We start from the raw sequence: 21,935 nt of genomic DNA on the forward strand, positions 1-21,935 counted from the left end.
TGTCGGGGGAACCTCATACTAACGGGAATCTCACCGATTGGCTCGGGTGGTCTGGCCGACCAATTCAACAGGTAGATCGGACCAACGGAGACCAGGTGCAGGACAGCAATGATTTGAGGAGGATTGTGAAGCCATCAATGTTGTCTATCTAGGGCACGGCAACGTGCGTGCATGGCTCTGTGGTGCATTTGCACCGGATAATAGTCACACCGGATAATAGTCATGCAGCTGCAATTGGAATAACAACATGGATCGACTTATTTTTCGTGCTCACAACTCAACGAGGATGTCCGGGTCATCAGGGAGCTCAAAACAACCACAACCCATCGTATTGAAGGTGGAGATAGAGTCTGGATCTATCTCAAATTATTGCCTGGCTCCAAAAGTGGAGCACGAATTTTGGAGCAAAGGGCGCGGTTGGAAGAGACTTGTACTCCCACCGTCCACGAATAAGTGTACTTGTAGGAAAATAGGAGACAACTTAGTTCTCCCTCATCTTTTATGAGTCTCCACTCTATTAATTGAAGGAGTGGAATGATGATTGGTGGTTGAGGTGGAGGAGAGAAATGAGTATTGGAGGATGAAGCTGGGGAGTGATTACGAGGAGCTAATTGCATTAATTAACTGCATTGGTAGTGTAGATGTAACTCAAGGAGTCATCTTGGACGGGATAGAGGGGCGTCAGCTGTAGGGCTGGACATAACCATGTCCTCATGCATCCTTGATCCTTCAATAAAAAATGCCATTAAGAAACACAAATTACCTGTTTGTACTGCTCCGACGAAGATGCTTCGCAGCCGCTTCTGCTGCTGCTACCTCCAGCCGCATTGGCCTGCGGAAACCCGCGCACATATAAATGATGGATAGTACTACCAGTACATGGCGCTACTAGTAGTACTAGTACTAGTGTAGTAGTATTTTTTTTTTGAGAGAAGGATTGATTATGGGATGGAGTTGTATGAAGTACTATACGTACGGCCAGCCTGTAGGTCTCGGGAGGGTGATTGAACATGCAGCTCATCCCGTACCCGCAGCTCCCGAACTTGACGTAGTAGGAGCAGTCGGGCTCCCCGGGCCGCCGTGGGTACTCCGGCTTGATCTCGCCGCACCTGCTGGAGCCGGCGGGCTTGGGAGGGTGATTGAACCAGCAGCTCGTCCCGTACCCGCAGCTCCCAAACTTGACGTAGTAGGAGCAGTCGGGCTCGCCGGGCCGCCGCGGGTATTCCGGCGGCGCGCCGGGTGCAAGTGTCTCCGAACTGGCCAGTTGCGTCACGGAGGGCCGACCATCGGAGGGGTAGGGAGCGATCGGTGAGGCTTCGGAATCGCCCATCGGAGACTAGCTAGAGAGGGAGCACAGACGACACGGCCGGCTACACGAGCTAGCGCACGTACTACTCTCACTACCGGCCTGTATCCGCTTAAGAAAGAGAGAGAGAGAGGTGCAGTCGAGGAGCACTCAAAAGCTTTTTCTTTTGTTTTTGAGCTGGACTATTGAAAAGCTAGCTAGCACACATGGCTGGCGGGAAAGATATCGATGACCCATCCGCCCCCCGGTCCCGAGACAATGGAAGGAAAAGAAAACGTACGAACAATGCCTAGCTTTTGACTCACTTCCTTAACGCAGAGGGAATTCTTTGCTTCCTACTTTGCATCTCACGTTGTGGTACTTCCTTAACGCAGAGGAACTTGTTTAGATTTTTTTTTCTTTTTTCGGGTTTGCTCGATCTTTGCATTGCTTTTTTCAGATGAGTTCTTTACATTGCTATAGCTTGTGTAACATGTGTGCAGAGGTGGCTGGAAAGGATGCCGTCAGCAGCGGCGAATCTAGGAAGAAAATGGAGGGTGGGCTGAAAACTTATACACTAGTCTGAATTGAGAAAATATATATATAATTTTTTTGGGTTGTTGAATTAAAATTTTATATCGTACATCCATGAAGTTCCTCACTTCTAATATTGGCAGTGAAAGTTTGAAGTTGTGACTTCTCAACAACGACCGATCAACCACGGTATAGGTTACTTCAAAAAATCAGTATCGTTCAAAACTTATTTCTAGTAAGTATATTGGACAATGTATGTCTCAACAGGTCAAGCAAATTTATTAGTGCGGCATGAGATCACCAGCTAGATTTTTTTGATTGAAAGCTATAGATGTTTTCTTACACTAGTATCGAGACAGCCAGCTAGTTGGGCCACAGCGGCTATGGCCCAATGCCTATTGCTTCGTCCAGATCCGCCACTGATTAAGCGTGCAACGTACGATTCACCCACGACATCAGCTCAAATCCACGAAACACAAAAATATACTACAATTAGTTGCAAAAATATCACAATTCAATCCCACTTTGAAGCAACACTGAAAGATCAACTATTAAACAACATTATCCAGTATTTATTCTCTCGTAAAGGTCCACCTCTTCATGGGATCAATAATGTCTCATTCGATTGCAGGGTATCGTGTATAGCTTCATTGTCAGCGAACTTCAAAATATGTACCAAAAATTGCTTCAGCAGATTGATAGCATCCTACATGTGCAAAGTGTTTACTTGCAAAGTGGGAAGAAATTACAAATAAGCATAGTGGAAAATACTCTCCGTGGGTATTGAAAAATGTATCGGCGTTTGTTGGATCGACAGACAGTGACCAATGATTGCGATACGAGCTCAATTCTGATGATGAGTTAGACGTTTTGGCTTTCTTAAGGGGGCTATCCAAAATCATACAATCCTTGCCTTCATCTTGCATGTCTCGGTTTCTCACACTATCATCATTCATTCCAAGTCGACTAAAATGACAGCTAACTTTGTCCTAAAATGTGTCATATAAACATTGCAAGTAGTAATCAGAGTTATTTTTTTAAAATGTAAAACAAGTATAATGATACTGAGTGAAATATACAGAGAACTCCGTCACTAATAGGCCGGCTTCTTTTTCCCCCTCCCCCTGCTATAGTATAGTGAGAGGCGAAAAGAAGGCGACTCGAAGGTTCTTGGTCTCGCCGGCGGATTCGCCGCACCCTTTCGCCTCCGGTGTCCGTTTCGGTGCCACGAGGTGGCGGTCCAACGGATTTATTGCAGAATTTACATATCTTCCAACGAAAGGTACCAGTGTGAACTTATCCAAAATCTGGAGCATAACCATTGCTCCGCCTTATACACTTTCATATTAGGCAACTCAAACGGTAAAACGTTGCGCGGCAAAGTTACCGCGCATGCACTGGGACACGTGGCGGAAATCCGACGGTTGGCGTGTTGCGTTCCCACCACAGGATTCCACACACGCATATCATAGTCTCCTCTATAAATAGTGGGAGGGGCGCGGTGAAAACCTGATTCGTCAACGCGCCCGTCCACTTCATCTTCAACCTCCAGCGTCGCCCGAGAGCTCCAGTTCATTCGGCCACCGCCGCGAGAAGATCTTCATCGGCGACGAATCACCACGCCGGTGTTCTGCATCAGCAACTCAACCGTGCCAACATCTCATCACCGCCAAGCACCATCGGAAATCAGTGCAGCATGTCGTCTCCTCCTTCACCTATGGCAGAACCAATCTCTGTCACTCCGCTCGCCACCCAAAATCCACCAAGTGAGGCGGAATTTTGAAGAACTATCAATGCTTCGAGTGGATCGGGCGGTCAAGTTGAGTATGTGGTTGAGGACAAGGCAGAAGAGCCCGAGGATGATGATGAGGCGGAAGAGGACGTCGAGGAGGAAGTTGAGGTGGAAGAAGAAGATCTTCATGCCCAGAAGAAATGGAAAAAACCTGAGAAGGGTAAGTGGTGGCCCTACAACCTTACCGAGGCGGATCTCTCGGACATTGAGCCCGAGCTCGTCTCCGCCATGGCAGCCCTCCATCCTAATCCCCTGCTGTAACCGCCGGTCCACTCGAGCCCGAGCTCGTCTCCGCCATGGCAGCCATGGAAGCGAGCACAAGCTTGTGCCTTGCTCTCCATCTCCGCTGCTTCCGGGATTTTCACACGTCCATCCGCGCCACGATGTGCAGTGCCGCCATGTCTCGGTCCTCACCGACGAGTTCCTGTCACCGGTGCGATCTGTGGTTGTTCTTCAGTCTTCAGACAACACTAGTTAAAATCCAGTTAGCCCATCTGCGGCTTTTTCCTCTCTAGTCTCTGTAACTTTTCAAAAACCATCGCCAGCTCCAATGGTGGTTCCCTTGATCGACAACCCGTGCGACCAGGGACCGAATCCCTTTCACCCCTTTTTATTTTCTTAAGTCTTTTCAAATCTGTTTTAAATTTTTTTGTAGTATATTTCAAACAGTAGGGATTGAATTATTTCAATTCATATCTCAGTTTAAAAATTTGGAGTTTAAAAATGTGCTAATTAATGAAAGTGTTTTATTAATTATTAAAATTTGGCTAAACTCGTAACTCTGATTGCGATAATTTCTATATAAAAAATTATCGGAAAAGCGACACGAATCCAAATATTAACTTGTCATTGTCAAGCATCATAGACCCCTTTGTCTCTGCCAAATGGTTAATCCAACAAATAACTAAATGTTATGTGCGGGCCATTCCTTATATCTTGCCAATTTAAATTGCCCCACTTAATTTTGCTATGCATGGACCTAGTTGCACATATTTTCATGCATCATATTATTGCATTGCACTTCTCGTAGTGATTGGGTACTTTCCTTTCTTGTATGCTTGTTTGCTTCTTCCCGATAGACACCAGTTTCGAGGAGAGCGAGCCGAAGTACGACTGCTACCCTTCGGAGGATCGTGACCCTCGTATTTCTGCTGATCTGACAGGCGAGCATTTCTCCCCCTGCTACCTATTTGTTGCTTTGTCTCTTTCCTTACTGCTATCCTTGTGTGTCCTTCTTGTCATGTGTCCTATCGCATGTTACCCTTGCAAGCCTTACAGCCACCACCTCCCTCCTATAACTGTTGCTTGGTTTATCGGGTCAACCTTGCGAGTCATAGTGCATGCTTAGTGCCGCTATTATATCTTGTTACCATTATCATTTTCGTCATCGTTATCTTATCGGGTTATCTATTGGGGGTTCCAAGATACATGCTTATGGTTATATCTGTTGGAGATGATCACGGCTTACTTTATCATGTTAATAATAAAATTGCTTAAGCAGAGGCATCGGTTGGTCAGTTGTATTTATGTTTTAAACACGGCTCACTTGTGTCCCCTAGGATCCCGAGTTCTTGTTATCTGATCCAAGACTGAGTACACTAACCACACGTAGGAGGTTTTGTTGGGCCCCCTTCGACCTATTTTATCGGAACTGCTTCTATTGTCCAAGTGCCATAATTAGTTTTGGTGCGTTTACTTTTTTTCTCTTGCGTGCGTGCAAGCTTGTTTCTTCTGTTACTTTTGGGGAAGCCCATGTGTGCCTTGTAACCCCTTGTTCTTGTACGCACGTATATGCGCGGCACGCATTGTTAAGAGGTCATCCGCTAAGTGGGCTCTGATCCTTCTTAGCCATCCTCGCAACAGCTAGGTCTGTGTCAGAGATTCGGCCGGACTCTCGATACGGGTTAAACTTATTTAGGTGGCTTCTTGGACTTGGTCTGTGGTGAAGGGAGGGGTTGTGTTGTGAGGTTCTGCTTGCAAGTTTTCCCAAAACCCGTGCTTGTGGAGTCGATCATGCATGTATGGGTACAGTAGTGCATCCCTGCAGGATTAAATCTTTTCGAAAAGCCTTGTCCGCGGTTATGGACGACTTGGAGCTGTTTAACTCGATCATAGACAACCATCACCTTTATCTTCTAATCAACTTGCATAGTAATTAGCTCTACTACAATCAATAACTTGTAGAACTGTCAACCGTGTGAGTGCCTTTGCTGCTTCTTCCTCGTTGTGTGTGAAGGGGGAACGCATCAGCTGGGTTATGTTTGTAGTAGTATATACCAGCTGGTTCTTTTATGCGCTCTCTTATCTATATCTTGCAATGGAAAGTTGAGAGTGTATCTATAGGTTGTTTAGTGCAAGCTTTGTTGCCGCTTTCAGTCCACCATACCTTGCTAGGCGAGCGCAGCCGAATTCTAGTCTCGTGAGTACGCGTCTTGGTACTCACGCTCTGTTTTTCCCTCTTTTTTCGGCAATTGTTGGCCCGATATTGCAGGTACGACAGGATGTGAGTATCCACCTGGAGGCTACTTTGTGGATCACATTGAGGATGACTACGTCGAGTAGCGAGGACGCTCCTAGGCAGCAGCCTGAGGCTTGCTGGATATGGTTTCCGCTTGTTTATGTTCTAGGCCTCTTAGGCCAATTTGCATCTTGTCTGTACTCAGACGCTACTTCGCTTCCGCATGTTGTATTGATGTACTGTTGAAACATGTGTCCTCTTGTGTGTTATATTTGTACCTTACTCTATGAACGTTGCTATATCTTTTTAACTCTTTTGTGTCATAGAGTTATGTTGTGATATCTGCTGTCCTATTAAGCCATTATATCCTGTGCATAGTGCGTGGTTACGATGAAAAGTGCACAGGAAGGTGAGACATCCATGCCTGGATACCTGACACGAGGGGTCCTAGTTCGTGAGCGTATTCTACTCCTGGGGTCGACAGTGTAGGCACTCCGGCCTGGAAGCGTGACGTGAGGGGTTTTTGTTCCGCGGACATTTTTCTACTCTGGGGGCCGACATTGCCCGGCATCCTCGTGCTACAGGATCATTCGCATGCCCAGGAGGAGCTCCACGAGGTCGCCGTCGTCGATGCACTGCGCAGAAGCACGAGAGCCTTGGCCCGCCTAGCCCGTCGACGTTCCCGGCGGCGGCAGGGAGGGAGGAGCACGAGAGGTAGGGGCGGCCGGCGAGGGACACTCCAGTGCGGCCCAGCGCGGCCGCACGGGCGGTGGTTTCATGGGAGGAGGTTTCACTGGACTTCCTTGTTGAACTATATGGTGTTAAACCTTATTATAGCAGTTCAACAACATGTATTAGAAACAAATAAATTACCTATGAACAGGGCGTGCAAGAGGCCGGCCACCGGCTAGTTGAAGGCAACGGGCGGCGAAGAGAGGCAAGCGTCGAGTGCCGGTTCGGCCGGCAGCAGAAAGCAGCAGCGCTTCGGCGTGGTCCAGGACTTCAGGTTCTGCAAGGTTTGTCACTCGAACGGCGCGGCAGCGCCATCTTGGCGTGGTCGAGACGAACGCGACTCCGTCGGCTGTCTCGGCGGCGGCGCGATCAGGTCGACAGGGCGCTGGCCGCGATTTGGTCGAGGCGCCGATCGGAACACGAACAGGTTTTTAGCAGGGCAAAACACACCAACAGTTAAGCTAGCTGTTTTTTTCCAGCGGGACGTACAAGCTAGCTAGCTACTACGGGCTTACGTCCGCATGGGCACTAGTGGATCCCCTGTACATTCTGGCCCACGAAACGGGCTGGGCTGCTTGGGGTCTGGAATTTCGGTAAAATAAGTAAGAGGTGCACCCTATAGCCCGTGCTGCCCGAGGCCCAGTTCTGCCCCTGAGTGGTGTAGGTACTTCTACTCACGGGCGCTACACTAGCGCCCGTTGCCAGGTGGCCTCCCCCCTGGACGGGTGTCCACAGATGGACCAAGGATACCCGTCAGTGTAGCTTAATCGCTACTAATGGGCGCTCGTCTGTCAGTGAAAGTTAGACATCCACTAACGAGTGATTAATAAAGAGCGCAGAACCCGTCAGTGTGAGTGGGGGGCTTTAAGGGCCCGTGAGTAGAATTATTTTCTGAGGTAGTGTTACCGTCCGGTTGAGAGTGATGATAGGTTGTACCGAAAATTGAGCCGTTGAATTTGTTTCTTCTAACTTTACAAATATATTGAGTTATGTTTTATTGGTTTTCATAATTGGTACTGATGACCTAATGCTCCGATCTCATGTACGTAATTGCTAACGAGCTCCGAGCTATTATTATTTGTGCATGTGAAACCACATCATGCATAGATGGTGAAATTAGGTGCACACCCGTCACAGTCAGAAGCATTAGTTTGAGAGTGATAGGTCTTATGAAACCCAGTCTATGATGTGCATTATAACAGATGGGCATTTATAAAACACCCGTCAGTGATGAGTCGCATGACTGATGGTTGTCCCTCCATCTATGATGACCTAAGTTATCACTGACAGAAGCCTGCAGACGGATGGCAAAATAGTTAAAGGTGAGATTTTTTACCTGTCTGTGATAGGCTATTCTCTAGCAGTGGTAGTAGCTGGGGAAAGTTCCTTCTTTGCAAAAAAAAATTGGTACAGGAGGCTTAGGTGGCGTCTTGCAGGAGGATATATACGCTTCAAGATGCGCTTCAGTCAGAGGTACAATATGGGCAGTAGATAAATTACGAAAACAGATCAAAGGGCCACGTGAGGCTCTGGAACTTATTTACAATATGGGCAGTAGATAAATTATGACATCAGCGCATGTTCTCTTTAGTGAAAACAGATCAAAGGGCCACGTGATATGATCAGTCACAGTAAGAGCTCAATACATTCACACAAAATCAAAGGTGGTTTAGAAGCTACCTCATAAAATAGCAAGTACATAAAATAAAGTAGCATTAAATTAGTACATCACTTTTAAATGGTCTCATGATAACAACAGGTACAAATTGTTTTTGGAGAACAAACATCAGGTACACTTGAACTAGAATCCTACCGTTATTCCTTGACATGGCACATCTTTTTAAGCCACCCAAGTCTTCCTTGAGGGGTCTTCAGGGTACGAAACATTTCACGATATTCTGCACTAATAAATAATTGGGTAGCAATGAAATGTTCATCACTGCCTTCCTGGACTCCAGCATCTACAACTAACTCCATGATCTCGGAAATATTGCTTTCTACTTGATCGACCCTTGTAGACGTTGCAGAATTTCTTGGGTTCACATTCTCAACTCGGTCAACAAGATGATTCAGTTCTGCATGCACAGAATTTGTCTTGGGCTTTGTCGAGTTAGGTTCTTTGTTAGAAGATTTTTGTAATATTGCCTCTTTAGACTGCTCATTAACATCCTTATCAATGAGGCCTATATCATTTCCATCGCCAGCACCATGCTCACTTTTGATAGTTGTATTGACTGCCATATTAGCTTCAGGTGTTGTCGAGCTTGAATCCAGCATATCCTCTAACATTATATTTAGAAGATCAACATTCTTGAGTGGTGCTGAACGGAACTTGCTGCAATCCGGCATTGCCTAATTTTTTTTGAAAGGATAATATGGTTGAGTAAAAACCAGATAAACATGAAGCTGTCAATGAAAATAAATTATACCTCCATCTTTTTTGCCCACCATTCTGGGGTTGTAGATATTGTATTCATTTTAGGATCCTGCCCTAGATCATCTTCACTCTCCAACAATGCCTTCCATGTCTGGTAGTCTTTCTTCAACGACTCCCACTTACTTTTAAATTGCTTCTGATTGTAACCTTTTTTTGTTTTTTCATTGAACTTGGTGTATAAGTTGTTATACCCAATAGCATTCAAATGGTCGTTTGGTCGATTTCCAGCTAAAACCTCAATGGTACAAATATCACAAAAAACTTTAGTAGCAAAAGTATCCCAATCTGGTTTTCCTTGCTTGTTTTCGTCCATCTACAATTACACAATTTCATTGAGGGACAAACTAAACGTCAAGACTCTTATATATCACTTGCAACCAATGGATCATACAAGTGGAATATGTAACACCAATATAAGAATGAGGATGGTTAATCCAGAGAGCAATGAAGGAGATAATTGAGCAAATCTAAACCTTCCACCTGTACTATGAGTTTTATTTTCTGTTTCTATGTATTTGTGTCAAGATATGAAGAATTGGAGGATAGTATCTATAATAAGTAACTTATGAGAACGGTTTCACCTACACACTCTATTTGTACTGTCCACTTGTACTTCGACAAATGAACAATAAATGCTCCAAGGTTAGTAGGACAAATGTCAATGAATTATGCTCCCTCTGTCCACCTTATGTACATCAAATTTAAATTTGGAAATTTGATACATGTTAGATTGAGTGTATACCCACCCACCCAAAAATAATTCAGACTTTACCATAGCCATATAATATGGACTTTCCCCTTCTTCTTTTTTGGCTAATATCTCATATACCGCTCTTCTGTCAAGTGAAGTTTTGTTTACACTACGTGTACAATATTATTATAGCATAATTGCAGCATAGTCCTTAATATAAGATTTGCATGTGTACCTGAACCGTGTGATGTACAATCTTATCTTTGACGATTTTTTGCTTGAGCAACTCACCAATAAGGCGAATGTTTCCAAGTGTTCGATGCTTCATTAGCATTATTTCTTTATTCCGTGTCTCCATCTCTTGGTCTAGACCAGTCAATGTATCAATCTCGGCACATAGATTGCCAGCACCTTCAAATACTTCATGACAATTATTGAGCAGTACACTTGCGAACGCAATCTCTTTACCATCAGGTTCTTCAGGAGGGGATGATGGGAGCTTCATATTGACATAAGAACAAAGTTGAGCATACATCGGACAGAAGGTGGGCTCAGAAACAGCCTTCTCAAACATAACAGTAATAACATCCTGAATAAATAAATAAGTAACCATAGAAGAGGTGAATCACAAATGTCAAATAAAATTAAATTCAATAAACAACTAGGAATAAACCAAACCTCCAAAATATCTTCTCTAGTGATTCCTGCTTCTATTAACTGGTCCTTAACAAGATCGAACTTCTCTGGCGTCAAATTATCCAGTATACTGTGCAGCAGACAACAAATAAAGATGTTCGTTTTCTGATTATTGTCAGATTATAAAAATTTAAAAAGTTTCAGGAAATTAACATAATGCAAAAAAAATCCCAAATCAAATATACCCTTTCACCGCCATAAGAACTCCATCTCTGTCAGAAAGATTGCCTCTTTGGATCGACCAAGGGACGCAAACCTTAACAAGAGCAACGGTGGGAAGATGTTTAAAATAAATTGGAATGTCAACAATCATTCAGGTATCACAGATTGCAGGCATCATCCAAAGACCAAAGCTGAACATATTGTTGAATATTTCTATTGTATAAATTACTATGAGGCAAGCATTCGTGTATTGAAATAACATACAAGCATACGTGTCTAAATTATAGTGTAAATTTGAACCAATCATCTAAACATTGATCAATTAAAAAAATGGGTAATGCTTCTGAGGTCCGAATTAGATGAAGGCCACACAAGCATCGCATCACTATATACGGAGTATTTGCTTTTATTAATGCAAGAATAGCCTAAAGATCAACTACTGTTCTCTGTCAGGTACGTGACAATGTATACACGGCATCATTGTCTACCAATACATACACAACCCAAACGGCAGGCTTAGGTGCCAGCAGTTTAGCTTAACTATTACTCTCTGATTCCAAATATATCTCGTTTTGGACAATGGCACAATCTAGGTGACAGTTGGATTATCAATCTCTTTGAAAAACCAGGTTGCTCCAAATAAAATACCTAGTAGTATCATTTTGACATCGTCAATCTTGGTACTCCCTCCGGTTCATATTAATTGACTCTAATATGAATGTATCTAGACATATTTTAGTTCTAGATACATCCATATTGAAGTCAATTAATATGAATCGGAGGAAGTAGTACTTTATATTGATGGTCAAACCTGACACAGATTTTAAAACGACTTATATTTGAAATTGGAGGAAGTAATTTAAGAGGTACACAGTGACAAATCCATAAATGAGGAGAGAGCTTGGTCGGCAAGCCTACTGATACAACAAATACTAAAAAGTTGTATCTTCAAGATACCTGAGCGTTAGAGTCAAGCTGAGAGATTAATTGGCCGTGCTTGTTAAATTTCTCTTGCTTGCCACTTGGAGAACATAATTCTTGCGATTCATAGATGTTGTCCCAAGATTTCTCTTCACTAGCAACAACAGGAATTTGTGCAGACGGTGAAAGCCAGTCACGCCTGTCAGCTCCATCATAGCGATTACATGGCTGATGAACCATAGAAAAAGATAATAAAATTAATGAGGAAAGGAAAAAACTGCTATTAGAGCTGGAATTTCTAGAACCGCTCTATTGAATAGCAAAACCAGGGCAGAAGGTGGATAAGTATGAAAGGATAGGGGCAATGGTTGCGAATAGGTTTGCATAAGGGTATGTTTCAATGAATCTTGATGCTGGCTGGGGGTCCCCTCTTCGGAGAGTGAAAGGTATGGAGATTGGAATCAACAATAACATCAACCCTTTCTTAGATAACACTAAGGAACACCAACTAGAGCTAGCAGAACAAACGAAGTGAAATCAGATGTCATCTGAAACTAATAGAAGGGAAGAGTTCTCACATTTGAGTCATTGTTACCCAGTTCTACATCAATATCCCGCTTAAGTTCCAAGATGTCCTTAGATGCACCAACAATCTGCAAATCGTTATCATATAGACATGTAAATATGAGAAGTGACACATTCAGGATCACAATTAAAAAAATACAAGCTCGCGGAAGTAAAAAACACATGCTATGCGAATAACAGTTATCGCCGTGGCTATTTTTTCACCTTATAAAATAATTTCAGCAACCGCAAACTGGCTCAACAATCAATTAGAGCTAGCATAACAAATGAATTTTATAGACCACTGTTTTTTTAGCAAAGTGATGAGAATAAACGTAAATATTGGTTAACAAAATGGAACATACTATGTAGACCTAAAGATCAGGGAGGCCTGGGTATAGAAATACTTGACCTCGAGAACATGTGTTTACTCTGCAAATGGCTGTTTAAATTACTTAATGGAGAGGGTGTATGGCACAAGTTGCTACATAACAAGTATCTCCAGAATAAGACTTTGTCACAAGTTCAGGCAAAGCCTACAGATTCTCCATTTTGGAAGGGCCTTATGCGGGTTAAAGATGATTTCTTTAACAGATGCTTTTCCAAATTGGAGATGGTTGGAGTACCAGGATTTGGGACGATTTTGGTTAGGCGATACGCCCCTCACTCAGTAGTATCCATCATTATATAACATAGTGCAATGAAAAGATGTTTCCATCTCTAATGTTTTATCACAGGTTTCACTGAACATCGGTTTCAGAAGGGCTTTAATTGGTGATAAGTGGATTGCTTGGTTACACTTATACCAAAGATTGATGATGATCCATTTATCGAATGAGCCAGCATAGGTTTATTTGGAGGCTCACGACCTCGGGGGTCTTTTCAGTGAGATCTATGTATGGCGACCTCATGAATGGTCATACGAGGTTTCTTCGCAAATATCTATTGTAAACAAAAAAATCCCACTTAAGATAAAGATTTTTGTGTGGTTCCGCAATATAAAAGTTTTATTTACTAAAGATACCCTAGCTAAAAGAAACTGGAATGGGTGTAAAAAACGATGGTTTTGTGACTCGAATGAGACCAATGATTATTTGTTTCTCTCATGTCCTTTTGCTCATTTTGTATGGCGTATTGTTCAGTTTACTCATAATCTTCCTCCACCAACCAATAGCACAAATATGTTTAGGAATTGGCTGAATGGAATCGACAAAAAAACTAAAGCTAGAACACATATTGGAGTTTCAGCTTTATGTTGGCCGAGATGGAATTACATTAATAACATTGTTTTTAACAAGAATGGAGCATCCAATTTCTTGTAGGTTATCTATTTGGCCACATATTGGATCAAGCTATGGTCCTTCCTGCTCCTGTCGGATCAACGGGAATTTATGGATACTGGATGCAACCTACTGGTGATGCTTACCCATGATATCTTCAGCCAGGCTAGCTGGCGGCATTTTAGTAGACTTCAGAATGCATAGTTCTATATACTTTCACAACTTGTCACAACAAAGATCCAACGGCGACCTCCGTTTGTGATATTTTCATAAACTTGTCACATCAGACTGAAATCCAAATCAAGGAGCAAGCCCCTTGTTATTTTTCCTCATTTTCAAAGAAGGTTAGCCCTTTTCCAATTATGAATTAAAGTGTCACTTTTAGCAAATGATATAAATGTGACATTTTCCTAAATCAATCTGCTCGACATGCATATTCATCAACTATCTAATGTTCTCACATGAGTATCTTTACTCGTGCAGATCAAAAGGTGGGATCAAATGGCTCACGAGTTTGGGGTTTTAATGAACAAATGTCGAAAGGTAGCATATCAACATCTCGGTGCAATTAATTAAAAACCCTCTTGAATTTGATGAGTTGGATGTATGTTAGTCCATGGAATAGTCCCTTATATGTATAGATTATGAATGTTGGATTTCATTTTTATAACATTGTAACTATAAAGTAACAAATAAAGCTTGGAGAACTGGAACCTAAACTAACTGAAGTTAATATAAACAATGAAAAGTTACAACAAGAGTAATGAGCTGATGGAATAAAATTGTTATTCAAATGCTCTTGTGCTGCTCCAGGGGAAACCCCAGATCTGAGTATCCCAGATCGGACGATGGCGGCGCTTTCGTCGTCGATGTACCTCTTGGGGCATCGTTTTTGGAGCAGCTGCCGGATGGTGGAGGCAAGAGAATGAGTGGTGTGCATCTACCGCGTCGACGACGGCAAGTCTCGGCGGCGTGTCACAGCGGGGCCTCGGTGACGGACGCGGTGTGATGGACTCGCGTAGGGAGGAGGTGCTGTCTGGCGCCATGGTAGCATTGACGGCAGGCCTAGCAAGGGCTATGCGGATTTCTGCCTTGAAGATGGACCAGCGGTTGATGGCGGTGATGGCTTCTGAAGTGAGTGCATGAGGTGCTCGCCGAGAGTCTGCTAGACCGGATGTGTGCTCCTGTTTCGCCATATGGTGACTCGGTGATGCCCTCGGTAATTAGCTGGTGGGGCGTTGTTTATGTTTTTTAGGGCATAAGGCCCTGACGGCATGTTCTTCACCAATTGTCGGGTTTGTAGGTGTTGAGTGGTGGCTTCGGGTTTTGTGATGTATGCTCTTGGAAGATCTTTGTTGAATAAAATCTAAATAAAGGTTGTATGCATCTCTTCGATGTAGAGGCGGGGGGTCGCAACCTCCTTTTCGAGAAAAAATGCTATAACTCCACGTAGATTTAAAGTATTTTTCTATTAGGATCCTAGAATTTAATTCGTAGACATGAAATATGATCACCACAGAGAAAGCGTAGGGCATCAACCTTGACATCAACTACCGACAAACTAATGTATCGGCTAGAGTAAGGTGATATGCACTAGTAGAAAAAGGGGCAACCGTCTGAGCCTTAGCATTAGCACCGGTTCCACTGTCCAGGGCGCCGGCAACCTTTAGTACCGGTTCGAACTTCACCTTTAGTACCGGTCGGTTCGTATCACGAACCGGGGTCCACCTTTAGTACCAGTTCGTGATACGAACCGGTACTAAAGGTTTTTCTCTGTTTTTTTACTCACTCACCGTTTTGAGCAAAACTTTTGCAATGGAACTCGGATTTCGATGTTCTTTAGCTCGTTTCGAAGAGAAGAAGTAGATCCACATCATCATACACATTGTTGAAACTCTATTCTTCAAAAAAAATCCATGAGCAAGGACAAAAAAAATCATGTTCAAACTACGGTTTCACCGAAGAGGGGCTCTGGAGCGTCGGAATCCAACCAAAAGTTATGTGGTACCATGTTCAAGCTCGTTTCTTTGAAAACATTTTCAACAGAACTTTGGTATTCCAAGTATATTATTTTTTGTGGATAATAGGGCATATATAATGACACCACGCGAAGGCCTTACACAATTTTGAATTTTTGTGAATTTTGTAGAATTTTCTATGCGGGTTTCAGGAAAAAGTCAAGACGGCGGGCACGACCGTTCGTAGCTAGGGATTGAATGTTGAGAAACTCTTTGTATATCTTTGATGAAATAGGTAGTTGTGTACCTAAAAATGATTTTTCCCAAAAATCATTAGCAAACTACGATGCACCTGCAGATCAAATTTTACCCGTTTCCAACTGAATCGGTAAGAATTTGTCATTTTCAAAAGAGGTGCATGGAACCTTTTCAGAGCCAACACTTTGGTTATTTGTGAATCTAACATGGTCTAGTGTACTCAAAAAATGCATGTCCCAATTTTTGCAACATATTTGTGGTTGCTGCTTCACAAAAAAACCCATTTTTCGCACTCGAAAAATGGAAAATGGTTTTTTCTAATAAATATGAAAACTTCCTCCGTGGACATTGTCCGTGCTTCCAAGATGCATGTTTGTGTGGAATATGGGCACATTTTAGCAAACTATGCCATGGATATGGCCAAAACACTCGTCATTTGGTCCGAAACCCTAGAATGTTCGTAGGAGATAGCTCGTTTCTTTGAAAACATTTTCAACAGAACTTTGGTATTCCAAGTCTATTATTTTTTGTGGATACTAGGGCATATATAATGACACCATGCAAAGGTATTACACCATTTTGAATTTTTGTGAATTTTGTAGAATTTTCTATGTCGGTTTCAGGAAAAAGTCAAGACGGCGGGCACGACCGATCGTAGCTAGGGCTTGAATATTGAGAAACTCTTTGTATATATCTGATAAATAGGTAGTTGTGTACCTAAAAATGATTTTTCCAAAAATCATGAGCAAACTACGATGCACCTGCAGTTCAAATTTTACCCGTTTCCAACTAAATCGGCAGGAATTTGTCATTTTCAAAAGAGGTGCATGGAAACCTTTTCACAGCCAAAACTTTGGTTATTTTTGAATCTAACATGGTCTAATGTAATCAAAAAATGCATGTCCCAATTTTTGCAACATATTTGTGGTTGCTGCTTCACAAAAAAACCCATTTTTCGCACTGGAAAAATGGAAAATGGTTTTTTTCCCAATAAATATGAAAACTTCCTCCGTGAACATTGTTCGTGCTTCCAAGATGCATGTTTGTGTGGAATATGGGCACATTTTAGCAAACTATTCTATGAATGTAGCCAAAACACCCGTTATTTAGCCCGAAACCCTAGAATGTTCGTAGGAGATAGCTCGTTTTTTTGAAAACATTTTCAACAGAACTTTGGTATTCCAAGTCTATTATTTTTGGTGGATACTAGGGCATATATAATGACACCACGCGAAGGTCTTACACCATTTTGAATTTTTGTGAATTTTGTAGAATTTTCTATGTCGGTTTCAGGAAAAAGTCAAGACGGCGGGCACGACCGATCGTAGCTAGGGGTTGAATATTGAGAAACTCTTTGTATATCTCTGATGAAATAGGTAGTTTTGTACCTAAAAACGATTTTTCCTAAAAATCATGAGCAAACTACGATGCACCTGCAGTTCAAATCTTACCCGTTTTCAACTGAATCGACAAGAATTTGTCATTTTCAAAAGAGGTGCATGGAAACCTTTTCAGAGCCAACACTTTGGTTATTTTTGAATCTAACATGGTCTAGTGTACTCAAAAAATGCATGTCCCAATTTTTGCAACATATTTGTGGTTGCTGCTTCACAAAAAAACCCATTTTTCGCGCTCGAAAAATGGAAAATGGTTTTTTTTCCAATCAATATGAAAACTTCCTCCGTGAACATTGTCCGTGCTTCCAAGATGCATGTTTGTGTGGAATATAGGCACATTTTAGCAAACTATACCATGGATGTGACCAAAACATCCGTCATTTGGCTCGAAACCCTAGAATGTTCGTAGGAGATAGCTCGTTTCTTTGAAAACATTTTCAACAGAATTTTGGTATTCCAAGTCTAGTATTTTTGGTGGATACTAGGGCATATATAATGACACCACGTGAAGGTCTTACACCATTTTGAATTTTTGTGAATTTTGTAGAATTTTCTATGCCGATTTCAGGAAAAAGTCAAGACGGCGGGCACGACCGTTCGTAGCTAGGGGTTGAATATTGAGAAACTCTTTGTATATCTTTGATGAAATAGGTAGTTGTGTACCGAAAAATGATTTTTCCCAAAAATCATGAGCAAACTACGATGCACCTGCAGTTCAAATTTTACCCGTTTCCAACCGAATCGGCAAGAATTTATCATTTTCAAAAGAGGTGCAAGGATGTGGATGATATGGATGTCATATTTGGATTTCTCTCATTTTTCTAATCGATTTGGACATATTATTTGTCAAATTTTGATTTACGGATTTGCAGATACGAATTATTCAATATTAAATGGAAAAAGGCAAATAAGTTAATTATTATTTGCATTCAAGAATATTTTAATTCAAGATTATTATTAATAATTTATTTATTTTTATTTAAATAATTATTTCGATTCATAAAATAAATGTGTGTGACATCATAGTCCATGGGTTAATAGGATTGATTGGATACTATTGTCAGGTAAGCATTAGTTATTTGTAGGTAGCTCATAGGGAAGGAACTAAGAAGTTAAGCGTGCTAGGGCTGGAGTAGTCTGATGATTATTAATATATCAGCCCCAGTACTAAATTTCAAGAACTTTTATAATAAGAATCACCATCAAACGATTACTGTTTTCCCAATCTATGAATTTGATCAAATAACACTTCATTGAAATATCATACATGCATGGATTTCTGGCCGTGAAGATTTTCAAAGGCTTTCCTGCAGTTGTATGAGAGCTATGAAAATTATTGTAAGAGCCTTTTTAAGGACGTTTGCTTCACAATTGTAATTTAGGTTCAGATTTGAGCATTTTGAGCTTAAAAGATATGCACTTTATAAGATTTTATTCATATGATGAATGCTTCTAGAAATGACATGGTCCCATAATGCATGTAATACATGTTTACAAAATTATAAACTATAAAGTTAGGCTGTTTTTTTTATCACATATGGACATACCTTTCATCCATATTGCAACATGCAACTCAACTGAGGGAATTCTTCTTATATAAAGGAAATTTGCATGGGGAAGAACTGCAAGAAATTGGGATCTACTGATTGTATTGAGTGGGACCTTGAACTTGTAACAAAAAGGGTTAAGAGCATTATATATGTTTACTGAAAAACTCTGCTAGGTTGTGTTTACAACTAACATTTTTTATACGTACGTAAGCTATCCAAATTCTTACCTTGTTGGGGGATGTTATGGTGGTCCAACTTTGGTCAAGGTTTGGTAATGATAAGGTTCAACAACATGTATGTGCAACCCCTATATATTTAGTTGGAGCAAGACGTTGTTGGATATACTTTGTTTTCATGTTCGATGCAAGAGAGTGATCGATGGTTTAGATTCAGAATGCTCTACTCTTGTATGCAGATGCTTTTATGGTGAATAATACACATTGACTATTGCTGGCTACTCAAAACAGGTTTTAATCAAGTAAGCAAAATCTCTATCACCTAAAACACTAATAGTAATGTCCAATTTCTAAGAAGTAGAAGAAAATGTTTTGAATGGCAAATATTGTTTTGGTTTTGCTAATTCTCGGTCACTTGATTTTTGTGTGAATCTTAGTCATCTGAAATTGCACAGTACGCAGCCTAAATTGGATTCAAAAGAAATATGCAACTTTAGCAAGACATTACTGCACTTTTTAGTATTTTCAATTTACAATAAGGATTGAACGTTTCCAATAATTCTTTCTAACTAAGATTTCTTTTTGTATTTTTAGTTTTCTATCAGTGTTAATCAAATCCTCAAATTATGTCTTATGTAGATTAATTCTACATATGGAATGGGATGGGAATGATGATGGATGGTCCAAGGCTAAAAAATATGAATGATCTTTAAAAAAAATCTAGACAAGATAGAAATAAACAGTCCCAGGTTACTTACCTTATATGCACTATGTTCTGTACATGTAGAGTCTCCTCGAGTTGGAATAGTTTCTAATGTTCCACTAGTTGATGATGTAACTAAGGAAACAGATCGCTCATTCTGTGCTCGTTTGATAGGCTCTGATGAAAAGTTCAGTTGAGTTGATTCTTCAACAACATGTCGTGAAGCATTCAAATTCGCATGTTCTGATTTTGGATCTGGATGGTGAAACTTGCAGTTGGTGCCAAATTTACATGTTCCTTGTTTCATATAGTGTGAACATAGTCCTGCACCCTGTAAGATTAAAAAGCACCACGTTTTCACTTAAAAATGTAATTCATCAAATAATAGTGTTAAAAGCATTAATATGTTTACAGCGCAAGGAAAATATAAAAGAAAACCATCAAATGATTAGCCTAACAAAACTTTGGTGGACAAGGAACTAAACAACATGAACTAGAATTCCAGAAAGACTTACCGGACGAAGTGGAAGCCCAAGGAAGTTCGTCTTCACTTGCTCGACTTTGAATTTTTCTTCGTGGCGGTTGTAGTTGCATGCTTTCTCTGAAAAATACTGAAAAATACTTCTATTAAAAACAAGATAATTCTAAACAACATAACACACCATTTTACACGGGTAAGAAATGGGCATACTTTGTCTTAAAATAGATAATGCTTCTAGAAAAGAGTACCAATTTTTTTAAGATTGCGGGTATCATCCATCACTGTTGATATCTTGAAAAAATGACAGCCGAATCAACATAATTTGTATTAAATCTTCATCCTCAAAGAACATTTTGGAAACTTTGAACAATGAATGGTGTGTAGCAAATATTAAGAATTCTCCATAAATTCAGACAAAATTATTTCCCTTTGTCTTGCAATCACTTTGCTACCAATGCTTTATAAAAATACGCTATGTAAAAGAAAACATAGGGAGTATAACTTCAAGAATTTCGATGCTAAAACGTTGATGTGTGGGATTAAATCACTACTAGAAAAATAGCTACCCGTGGCGCACCAAATTTTACTACCCGTGGCGCACACTATGAGGTGCGCCACAGCTATGGTTTAGGGTGCCCCACAACTAAGTTTTTTGGAAAACAAAACACCCGAAAAAGAAAAAAAACAATCGAGTCCCGTCGCCGCTGTCACCTCGTCGGAGCCTAGGCTGGCAGCGGCGTTGACCGTCGGGTGGACTGCGGCTGAGGCGCGGGGCGAGGTGGTTGGCGTGCGCGCGTGCGGCCAGAGGCGATCGGCTGGGCGGGGAGAGAGGCGCATGGCGTGGCGGCAACCAAAGGGGGGGAGATGTTGGAGAACCAGAGGCGCTCGGGGGAGGTCGACTGCGACGTCACGGTCGCGGCGGAGCTAGCTAGGACGGCTGCGGGGAAGACGGCGTCGTTGGGATCGATTCCGGGCGCCCGGACTTTTGCTAGTATATATATATAATAGGTCGGATCAACCTTAATTTATTTATTGGGTTGATACCAGTAATAATAATAAACAAGTAAATTAGCGATGAGATTCACCGTCGCCGGTGAGGATGCGGACTCGGATAAAGTGAGGCTGGACTGGACAGGACTGGACTGGAGAGATCCACTGAGAAATCACGTACGCACCTGCTGTTTGTTGTGGTGGGATGAATTCGATGCTTGTTGGCTGCTGTAGGGAGGGTGGTTGAACCAGCACTTCATCCCGTACCTGCAGGTCCCGAACTTGACGTAGTAGGAGCAGTCGGCCACGCCGGGCCGCCGCGGGTACTCCGACTTCATCTCGCCGGTCTCCGAACTGGTGAGATTCGCCGAGCAGGGCGGTGCGGCATTGGCAGAACCATCAGAGTTGCCCATCGGATGCATCAAGCAGGGCGGTGCGGCGCGGGCATAACCGCCGTCGTCGGAGGCACGGGGCTTGGCTCCGGAGTTGCCCATCGGTGATGATGGGGGGAGGACACACGGTCGAGAATCCTCTCTATGTAAGCTATGTGCCGCGCATGCACTGAAAATGAAAGAAGACCCACCGAGACGACGGGAGGTACCAACAATGCCTTTTGACTCACTTCCTTAACGCAGAGGGACTTGTCTGCTTCCTACTTTGCATCATTATTATTGATGATAGTTGCTCTCACTTTGTGCTACCACTTCTTTAACGCAGAAGAACCCATCCATCCGGCCCCAGCGTAGGCGGAAAGGAAAGGAAGAAAAGCTACCACACTGAAAAGTGGACGGATCCATCCATCCGGCCGCCCACCGAGACAATGGAAAGAAAAAAAAAACGTACGAACAATGTCTCTGTTTTTTTCACAAA

The 21,935-nt window shown here is 42.0% G+C and overlaps 2 protein-coding genes across 5 annotated transcripts in view; both read right to left on the reverse strand.

Moving 5' to 3' along the window:
* Positions 1-1,435, reverse strand: part of LOC127340938 (zinc finger CCCH domain-containing protein 43) — a 35,542-nt gene extending 34,107 nt beyond the window's left edge. Inside the window, exons 1-2 of one of the 3 annotated variants that reach the window (XM_071825773.1) lie at positions 977-1,435; positions 764-832 (exon numbers count right to left, since the gene is read on the reverse strand). In XM_071825773.1, coding sequence (XP_071681874.1) covers positions 764-832; positions 977-1,330 — 423 coding nt within the window. In that variant the 5' untranslated portion in view covers positions 1,331-1,435. The remainder of the gene's footprint in view (positions 1-763; positions 833-976) is intronic. The other 2 variants (XM_051366707.2, XM_071825775.1) reach the window with 2 other exon arrangements.
* Positions 1,436-8,497: 7,062 nt separating this feature from the next.
* LOC127340941 (zinc finger CCCH domain-containing protein 43) lies at positions 8,498-21,654 on the reverse strand. 2 transcript variants are annotated; one of them, XM_051366721.2, is made up of 10 exons: positions 21,251-21,654; positions 20,110-20,205; positions 19,650-19,925; positions 12,287-12,361; positions 11,745-11,936; positions 10,811-10,881; positions 10,608-10,695; positions 10,165-10,428; positions 9,231-9,551; positions 8,498-9,153 (listed from the first exon to the last, which is right to left on the reverse strand). In XM_051366721.2, the coding sequence occupies exons 1-10, from the start codon at positions 21,557-21,559 to the stop codon at positions 8,617-8,619; spliced, it is 2,229 nt and encodes a 742-aa protein (XP_051222681.1). In that variant the 5' UTR covers positions 21,560-21,654; the 3' UTR covers positions 8,498-8,616. The 2 variants fall into 2 exon arrangements, with proteins under 2 accessions (XP_051222681.1, XP_051222672.1); XM_051366712.2 differs by having other exon boundaries at positions 10,165-10,518; positions 21,251-21,653.
* Positions 21,655-21,935: the final 281 nt, after the last annotated feature.

Source organism: Lolium perenne, chromosome 1, assembly GCF_019359855.2.
Source record: "Lolium perenne isolate Kyuss_39 chromosome 1, Kyuss_2.0, whole genome shotgun sequence".
NCBI classification, from domain to species: domain Eukaryota; kingdom Viridiplantae; phylum Streptophyta; class Magnoliopsida; order Poales; family Poaceae; genus Lolium; species Lolium perenne.

Excerpts from the sequence above, each read along its gene's own strand:
- LOC127340941 (XM_051366712.2), bottom strand. The coding sequence starts at position 21,559 with ATGGGCAACTCCGGAGCCAAGCCCCGTGCCTCCGACGACGGCGGTTAT. Across the intron at positions 20,206-21,250 it reads CCCACCACAACAAACAGCAG|TATTTTTCAGAGAAAGCATG; the intron begins GTGCGTACGTGA and ends AGTATTTTTCAG. Across the intron at positions 12,362-19,649 it reads CAGAACATAGTGCATATAAG|ATTGTTGGTGCATCTAAGGA; the intron begins GTAAGTAACCTG and ends AACGATTTGCAG.